At 41.2% G+C, this 10,162-nt stretch overlaps 1 protein-coding gene across 1 annotated transcript in view; it reads right to left on the minus strand.

Annotated features, from left to right (window-relative positions):
- Positions 1-9,905, minus strand: part of LOC309817588 (nuclear RNA export factor 3-like) — a gene marked incomplete at both ends in the record, with an annotated part of 16,445 nt that extends 6,540 nt beyond the window's left edge. Inside the window, one exon of the mRNA XM_082646870.1 lies at positions 9,704-9,905. Coding sequence (XP_082502996.1) covers positions 9,704-9,905 — 202 coding nt within the window. The remainder of the gene's footprint in view (positions 1-9,703) is intronic.
- Positions 9,906-10,162: the final 257 nt, after the last annotated feature.

Consider the following 10,162-nt stretch of genomic DNA (forward strand, 5'->3'; position numbering starts at 1 on the left):
TCTAAAGAGAAATGTATCACAGTGCTAAAAAAGGCTTAGAAACTTCACTGTGTTTCTGCTTCTCAGGAAATGAGAGGTGGGCAGCATTCACAGCCAAGAAGAAAACAAGCTCAGAGGAAAGGATCTGGACCCAGGGTTTAGTCTGTGATGTTAGTCCCTGCTCTGCTTGGATCCGGTTATGTGACCTGGGACAAGTGGCTTTTCATCTCTAAGTCTCTCTTCTCTGCCCGGCTCTTGGGACACAATAAAACCTACCCTGAAATCTACCCTGGTGTGATGGTTCAAGGGTCAAAGGTGACCTCCCTGCCTGACAGAAGAATTAGACATATGAAGGATAGGTCCGATGAAAAGATCCAGAATGGAGCCTGGAGAGACATAACATGGAGAATACCAAAAGCGAGGGGGAGATAATTAAAGGAGATGCAGTGAACATACCTAACACATGGTTAATGTGAGTCCCGGAAAGAACGGGAGGGAAGAGTGGAGAAGTGGTATTTGAAGAGATCTTGGTTGAGAAGTTTCCAAAAGTAACAAGATATCAACTCAGTGTAACAGTATTATTGTAATAGGAGATAAAGTATGCTTTAAGGAAAAACAGTCCTAAAATATGCATTCATTTCATCATCATGTAAGAAAAACTCGGAAAATATGTGACCAGAAGACTCAAACTCAAAGAAATGTTACAGGCTCTTCTTTGGGCAGAAGAAATATCCTCCCAGGTGGAGGCACATAGATACAGGAAAGAAAGACTAATGACATTTGTGAATACGTAGGCAAATTTAAATGAGTGTTGACTATATAGCACAATGATAGTAATTTCTTCTGGGGATTTAAATACAGAGAGAAGGAAAATGCATGACAATAAATTTGGAGGGTATATGGAATCAAAGTGTCTCAAGGTCCCCTAATTGTCTGAGGAGTTTTAAAGAACTAATTAACTAACATTAGACTGAAACGGCAAAAATGTACATTGTAATCTGAAGGGTAAACACTACAAGAATGGCAAAAGAATGTTTACCTAGCCACATGAGGTAACAATTTAATAGTTATAAAATGTTAATCATTTCAAAGGAGAGGAAAGGCAAAAGAACTGAGAAGGGGCAAAAATAAACATACAGTAAGATAGTATATATAAACCAAATTACATCTACTTTTACATTAAAAATTTCAGATTAGTATTCCAAACAGAAAGACAGCTATTATCAGACTGGACAAGAAACCTTCCATCAAATGCTCCTGAAAAGAGACACATGCAAATTTTAATCATCTAGAAAAGTTGAAAATAAAAAAAATGGCAAAATGTATACCTTTTCCACAGTAACCTGCAGAAAGCTTGTATAACCCTATTAGTAAAAGAAAAGGTACACTTTAAAGAAAAAAGCATCACTAGAGAAAGAAGGAGATTTCTTTGTGATAACAGGTTCAATGCAATAAGGAGATATTAATATAAAATTCTAAATTTGTATGCATGTCCTAAAATAGAGCCAAAATATGCAAAGCAAAATCTAACAGAAATAGAGCATGGTCAAATTCACAGTCACAGTGGGAAATTTTAACACAGCTCACTGAGTGATGCACAAAATGGCAGACAAAAACTCAGCTAGAGGGAGAAGGTTTCAAAATGTTACTTAAGTTAACAAATGTATTTAATTGACATAGAACAATGCACATAACAACTACTCATCGAACATTCCAGAATAGATCATATGCTGGGCAACAAAGCAAGCCTCAGTAAGCTTCTATGGACTAATACAATTTACCCTGACTAGTTAATGTAATAGTCAGTGGTAATGGTGGGTTTTCTGCCCCTCCCCCACCTCGTATAAATCCAAGGGATATTAGTTTACACAATCCCACGCCCACCTAGGTGACCCTCCCTACTCTCCAAATCCTAGACCTGAGAAGATCACATGACTTGTGCCTTTTTCTCAGCCAGGGGAAATAATTCACCTCAGCCATGGCCATTTCCATAAGAGGGGAGGTTTTCCACATGGAATCAGGACGGGTGTGTCAGAGCCCACCTGGCCCATTTCCTCAAGAGAGTGGGAAATAGTGAGCCTGAGCCCTCTGCATGCCTTCTCTAAAGGGGGGGTCAGCTTGTTGGGGGTCCTGTGGGTTGGGGTTAGGGAGGGAACCCAGAACCCCTCCTGCCCTGTGGGGATCTGAGGACAAGGTCTCATGCTGACCAACTCACCCATGGGGTGGCCTGAAGGCAGTGATCTGTCACCACCCTCCTCACAGGCTGCTCGTGAAGAGAATCTGTGGGTCTGGAGCTGGAGGTTTGGAGAATATCAGGAAGGGCTTCTGAAGAAGGAGAGTGCAAGCCCCAAACCACTTTGTCAGAGCCACACAAACAAGATGGAGTCCTAACAGGAAGTCCCTTCCCCAAGGGCACAGAGGAGGAGAGCCCTGGGGGCCAGAGGAGACTTAACTTCCTGTAATTACTGCCCCCTGAGTTTGCTACCAGCCTAACACCCAGGGCACTCTCTCCAACTGTACCACCCTTGCAGAGGAGGCCATCTGGAATCAGGAGGCTTAGGGGACCTTGATACTTCTGGTTACAAACACAGGGAGCTCTGTATGCCAGACTCTGGATCAGCTACACTACATTGTGTTCCTTCATTCTGCAAACCCAGATAACTCTGTATGCCAGCTGTAGACCAGACTCTGTACTTGCTACATTGCCTCTGTTCTTTCATGAATTCCTCACAAGGGGACTCTGATATCAGAATCACCAACTTTCCAAGGTTGCTGAGGCTTACTGAGGTGCTGGAGCTTGTCTAGGGTCATGCAGATGCTACCTGGGGAAACAGAGACTGAAATTGAGCTCCACGGAATGGAAGATGACTTCTCCAAGCACAGATTTACTAAGTTATTGCTGTAGTGTGGGAGATTGTCTTAAGTTAGTACAAAGTAACAGAATTTTCTGAAAATAGTCAAATGGCTGGAATTAACCTCAGCCCACCTCAGAGAGATAATACCAAAAAACAAAAAAAAATACAAGAACCAAACAACAAAGAACAGACCTGAAAACTATAATCGAAATAGCAAGCAGAGTTTTGTGGGTCACTGTAATGACAGTAAAAGAAAACAAATCATGTATTTTCCTTTAAAAAAAAAAAATGTCCTCAATGTAGATAGATACTCCTAGTGGTCAGAGCCGGAATTGTAGCTCTGAAAGTTCCAGACCAGAGAGGTTTCAAGGCAGAGGGAAGGAGAGAGGAGATTGGGCTCCAGTGCATCAGTTAGACATTTCTGGAATTTTCCACTACTTTCTGGAATTTTCCACACCATGTCCACAATCCCTTCCTGGATCTCTATGCCCTGAGAAAAGTCCAGCCACTGAGAGAGGTGAAGAAAAATCTGCACATAAGTGTGTGAACATTTGGGGGTAAAAGAAGTGTAAGACAGAAATGCACATACCACACAGATAAACTGTCAAGTCAAAAATTGAAATTTTGGGGCTTCCCTGGTGGCGCAGTGGTTGAGAGTCCGCCTGCCGATGCAGGGGACACGGGTTCGTGCCCCGGTCCGGGAAGATCCCACATGCCGCGGAGCGGCTGGGCCCGTGAGCCATGGCTGCTGAGCCTGCGTGTCCGGAGCCTGTGCTCCGCAACGGGAGAGGCCACACCAGTGAGAGGCCCGCATACTGCAAAAAAAAAAAAAAAAATTGAAATTTTTTATTTTTTATGAAACAGTGTCATGTGAACTCTTTGATAACATGGTAAATATATGTGAACTTTTTTGTTAGTTGCTTATTCGATATTTTCGAGTGTTCCTCTCAACAAATTAGCCTAATCACAAAATATTAAACATTAAAAATGTATACTTAGAAAATAAAATCATTCTGCACCTTCCATCTACATGATCCCCTCGCCCTGACTCACAAATACCCAAGATATCCAATGTAAGAGGATTGGTGCACATTTTCCAGATGTGTTTCCCTTTAGGTGATGTGAATACCTGACTTAAAGCATTTGTGTAGTTATGTAGTTCTATACATATTCTTTTTAAAGTTTGCAATTACATTAGTAATTTTATGCAAATTCATTTTTTCACTTATTATGACATCTTCAGATTTTCATTTCCTCAGTTAATAGTTTGTCATCTTTCCAGAGGTTATTGGAGAAGCATTTTGCTTCTTAGGCGAATTATTTGCAATTTTTTGTCCCTTTCTCTACTGATTAACAGAAATCATTTTGGTTCTTGCACATGAGTACAAAATCTGTAATAATGTTTGAAATGTTGTCTCCCAAATTTCCAGGCTTTTAGTTTTTTTCTTTTGACAGTACAGAAATTGCTTTAATTTTCATGGATTTTTTTACTTTAAAATAATGCAGCTACGACAGAAAAGAAAATGAGAAATACATAGGGTAGCATCAAATACTAGTCCACTGGGAATTCTAGCCCACTGGGAATTCTAGATTCAAAGTCTTGAGGGTGGGCTTCCCTGGTGGCGCAGTGGTTGAGAGTCCGCCTGCCGATGCAGGGGACACGGGTTCGTGCCCCGGTCCAGGAAGATCCCACATGCCGTGGAGCGGCTGGGCCCGTGAGCCATGGCCGCTGAGCCTGCGCGTCCGGAGCCTGTGCTCCCCAACGGGAGTGGCCACAACAGTGAGAGGCCCGCGTACCGCAAAAAAAAAAGAGAAGACATACAGATGGCAAAGAGCAAATGACAGTATCACCTCACACCAGTCAGAATGGCCATCATCAAAAAATCTACAAACAAGGCTTCCCTGGTGGTGCAGTGGTTGAGAGTCCGCCTGCTGATGCAGGGGACATGGGTTCGTGCCCCGGTCCGGGAAGATCCCACATGCCGCGGAGCGGCTGGGCCCGTGAGCCATGGCCGCTGAGCCTGCGTGTCTGGAGCCTGTGCTCCGCAACGGGAGAGGCCACAACAGTGAGAGGCCTGCGTACCGAAAAAAAAAAAAAAATCCTTGAGAGTTTCAGGGCACAATGGAAAAGGGCTTTAGACCAAAATATTTGAACATATGTTTGCTTATAGGAGATACCATGTAAAGTGCTTCTGGCCTAAAATAATTCTGTAAGTCATCATTTTGTGGCAAACGAAGATTTTGTGGCAAATGAAGCATTAAGGGCAGCCCACGTACATTAAAACTAGTGGCAAAAACATTTCTTCTGCCTCTCCCTCCCATGGAGGGGATCCCATGGAGGGGATCATTTTCTCCCCTCCATGGAGGTTAACTTTCCTCTGCTTCTACCTGGGCCCCACATGCCCAGCACACCCGCCCCCAGACAGTTCAATCCCTGTGGCACTCCAGGCTTAAGGGAGGGTATTTTATCTCCATCATGAACTTCCAAGACCAAGACATGGGTGAGAGGGTTGTTTGAGTACCCTATCTGCGTGGCATTGACACCAGGGGAATTCAAAACTGCATATGTGACCCAAAAAACCTTTTATCTGTTACAAATTTATTTGAGAAATTGAAGGGAAGTTAGAAAAAGAAAACCTTGTCAATCCCAAACAAACATGTCACATAGAAAGGAATGCAAATTATAGGAAAAATATTTTATAGGCAAATGTTTAATATTCTCGTACATAAATAAATCTGATTAGTAGTAAGAGTGTCTTTCAAAGTCTATCGAAAAAAATTAAGTAAGATCTATACATCACAAACATATAAAGATTAAACAAGTAAAAAAACAATTACAAAAATATGTAAGTGTGTACATATATTTACATATGCACATAAACATACATAACATGAGGAAAAGTGTATACATACTGTGAGAAAAATTTGGAAGAATATATATATCATGTAAACCTGTTTATATAGTACTGTACACAGAGAAATATATCTGGGGAATATAAACTAAACTATCAAGGATGTACATCTTGCTCTGTAACAAGATGAAAATAATATAGAAAAATATTTTCTCTAATACACATTCTTGCACTTCATTAGTTTATAAAGATAGCAGTTTGAAATCAGAAAAATAACTGATGTAAAATTTTATAGCATAGTAGTACATACCTGGTTGGGAATTTCACTACAAAAATAATAGGTGTGTGGATTAACGGTATATTTCTACATCTATATGCTTTTTCACATTACTTTTGTCTCTCAATTACACACATATAGGTTGCCCATCATAGTTGGGAGGGAGAGGCAGAAGAAATGTTTTTGCCACTAGTTTTAATGTACGTGGGCTACCCTTAATGCTTCATTTGCCACAAAATCTTCCAGAAATGTCACTCTGAATGAGAACTGGCTCCCTCCATCCTTCCAAAGATTCCTGCTGAGTGATGTCTAAGCTGCAATTCTAGACACGTGGACCATGGACAACAAAATGTGGTTACTTAAGTCAAAGGGATTGAAAATGGAGCCAGGAGGCTAGTAAGGAAGTAGGACTTACATATTTCTACCCCCAAATGCAACATAAACCTTTGACCTGGCCAACCTGAGACCGACTGGAACTTGTTTTCGTTATTCCCTGGAGACCAGAGCATGGCGACCAATCTGGTGCCTCAAGTGACTGAATGCCTGCCAGCACCAATCATAGTTCTGTAAAGATAACCTATATAACTTCTCTGGAATGTCTTTATATGTCACCTTTATAAACTCTTGCCATTTTTGTTTCCCTATGAGCACATTTGAGTTGCTACTCAAATCGGTGCCTCACAAATTATAATTCATAAGACCCTAAGTAAAAGCTATTTTTCTTATCTGCAGCCTTCTGCATTTCTTGGTTGACAATATGTTCACCAGTTATCATGGACCGCCAATTTCTGAATTTCCTCCAGTGGAAAATTTGGGAAGAGGAAAGAAAAATTTATTAAAAGTTGTTTGCATAGTGAGTGGTGGAAGAACACGTAAAATAAAATCATACTCAAATTGTTTTACCTAACGACTTTCTTCTTCTCCATGGTTTCACAGATAGAAATCATAGTAATAATATAGGACTCCTCTTAGAGGGCTGGTGGTCAGTAAAGGCCTGAGGTGGGAGCAAGGAGGGCAGAAGGGGTTCAGGTACTTTCTACAACTGTCCTGTTAAGTTTCTCCCAGCGTGACAAACTTCTGGGTAAGGGATTTGCACTCTGGATTTTCCAAATGGATGAACCAGGTTACAGGGTATTTCCTTCCTGTTTTATCTGGCTAGTCTCCACCCTCTCCTCTTCTGCTGGCTAAAGCCTCCTTAGGCTCAGATCTCAGCTTAAACTTCACTTCACGTGAGAAGTCTCAGACATACCCTACTGGTGTGATTACCACGAGGCATCTAGTAACTCCACCACCTTTACCATCTCCAGACACATGTTTCATGTGAAAGGGGACCAAAGACTGTGAGCTCACAATGTTTCATAGGCTGTAGCATCACACAGTGGACTTAAGATGCTGAAATTTTCAAATATCTTGTCTGAAGAGTTGCCTCAGATTCTCTCTGCCACTTTTGAGAGGGATGCTGGGGACGCAGGTCAGTTCAGCAACGGAAATGCAGAGTTCTTCCACAGACAGCAATTGGAACGTGCAGTTCAGAGAAGCTGAGGAGGCTGTGGATTGATGCTCCTTCCTCTACAAGAGCCCATGAGAGTACTACAACGAGAGGCTGTGATTTTTAGCAGGCATAGTTTTGCATGGCAAAGACCAAATGAACCTTCCAGAGGTAAAATTCCAGGTTTGAAAGTTTTTGAATAATTTGCTGCATGGAATACTCTTAAATATATTTCAAAACATTTAAATGAATTTGGAAAACAGTAAAAGAAAAATTAAGGAAGGAAGCAAAACGTTCCATTAACCCAGGATGAGTTATCATCATTTTTATATTCTCATTAATTATGTGCATAATAGGACACTGGCTTATCTTTTAATCTACACATAACACTTAATCCTTTTGACATGACTACAAACTCCATATTGTGACTCATTCTTTACTGATAAGGAAACCGAGCCTCAGATTTCAGGCCTGGCTGAGACTAAGGCACTTTTGTGACCTTCACTGTCTTGTGATTTCAATAAATCCTGACAAGGACCCTATGAGGGGAAGAATCCTCACTCCCGGGATGGGGAACCTGAGGTTTGGGACCTTAATGTCCCACACTGCCCCATGTCATGCTCCTACTCATTGGCTGATTCCAGACTGGAACCCACGTCTTCTGAACCCGAGGCCTTTACTCTTCCTACTGATTCACTCAGCCTTGCCTCAATTATAGATACGGGTATACTTTGGAAATATTGTGAGCTTGGTTGCAGACCACAGCAACATAGCAAATATTGCAATAAAGTGAATCAAACAAGTGCTTTGGTTTCCCATTTCTTATAAAAGTTATGGTTACACTATACTGTAGACTATTAAGTGTACAATAGCATGAAGTCTAAAAAACAATGTACATACCTTAATTAAAAAATACTTTATTGCTGAAAGTTGCTACCAATCATCTGAAACTTCAGTGAGCCATAATCTTTTTGCTGTTGGAGGGTCTTGTGTCAGTTTTGATGGCTGCTGACTGATTAGGGTGGTGGTGGTTGAAGGTTGGGGTGGCTGTGGCAGTTTCTTAAGATGAGACAACAGTGAAGTGTGCTGCATCAATGGACTCTCCTTGGCAGAAACGATTTCTATGCACTGTTGTTTGAAAGCATTTTACCCACAGTAGAACTTCTTTCAAAATTGGGGTCTTCTAAATAGACATTTCTCCAAAGAAGATAGACAGATTGCCAACAAACACACGAAAGGATGCTCAACATCACTAATCATTAGAGAAATGCAAATCCAAACTACAATGAGGTATCACCTCACACCAGTCAGAATGGCCATCATCAAACAATCTACAAACACTAAATGCTGGAGAGGGTGTGGAGGAAAGGGAACCCTCTTGCACTGTTGGTGGGAATGTAAATTGATACAGTCACTATGGAGAACAGTATGGACGTTCCTTAAGAAACTAAAAATAGAGCTACCATACGACCCAGCAATCCCACTACTGGGCATATACCCTGAGAAAACCATAATTCAAAAAGAGTCATGGACCACAGTGTTCATTGCAGCTCTATTTACAATAGCCAGGACATGGAAGCAACCTAGGTGTCCATCAACAGATGAATGGATAAAGAAGATGTGGCACATATATACAATGGAATATTTACTCAGCCATAAAAAGAAACGAAATTGAGTTATTTGTAGTGAGGTGAATGGACCTAGAGTCTGTCCTACAGAGTGAAGTAAGTCGGAAAGAGAAAAACAAATACCGTATGCTAACACATATATATGGAATCTAAAAGAAAAAAAAAAGGTCATGAAGAACCTAGGGGCAGGACAGGAATAAAGACGCAGACGTGGAGAATGGACTTGAGGACACGGGGAGGGGGAAGGGTAAGCTGGGCCGAAGTGAGAGAGTGGTATGGACATATATACACTCCCAAATGTAAGATAGATAGCTAGTGGGAAGCAGCCACATAGCACAGGGAGATCAGCTCGGTGCTTTTGTCCACCAAGAGGGCTGGGATAGGGAGGGTGGGAGGGAGATGCACGTGGGAGGAGATATGGGGATATATGTATATGTATAGCTGATTCACTGTTACACAGCAGAAACTAACACACCATTGTAAAGCAATTATACTCCAATAAACATGTTTAAAAAAAAATTGGGTCTGTCCTCTCAAAGCCTGCCACTTTTTTTTATCAACTAAGTTTATGTAATATTCTAAATCCTTTGTTGTCATTTCAACAATCTTCACAGCATCTTCACCAGGGGTAGATTCCACCTCAAGAAACCACTTTCTTCGCTCATCCATAAGAAACAGCTCCTCGTCGGTTAAAGTTTCATCATGAGATTGCAGCAATTCAATCACGTATTCAGGCTCCTCTTCTAATTCTAATTCTCTTGCTCTTTCCACCACATCTGCAGTTACTTCTTCCACTAAAGTCCTGCATCCCTCAAAGTCATCCATCAACTTCTTTCAAACTCCTGTTAATGTGGATATTTTGACATCTTTCAATGAACCAGTAATGTTCTTAATGACATCTAGAATGGTCAATCCTTTCCAGAAGATTCTCAATTTACTTTGCCCAGATCCATCAAAGGAATCACTGTCTATGGCAGCTATAGCCTTATGAAATGTATTTCTTAAATAACAATACATGAGGGTTAAAACTACTCCTTGATCTATGGGTTGCAGCATGGATGTAATTTTAGCAGGCATGAAAA

This window comes from Grampus griseus (assembly GCF_964374135.1).
Source record: "Grampus griseus genome assembly, chromosome: X".
Lineage (NCBI taxonomy): Eukaryota > Metazoa > Chordata > Mammalia > Artiodactyla > Delphinidae > Grampus > Grampus griseus.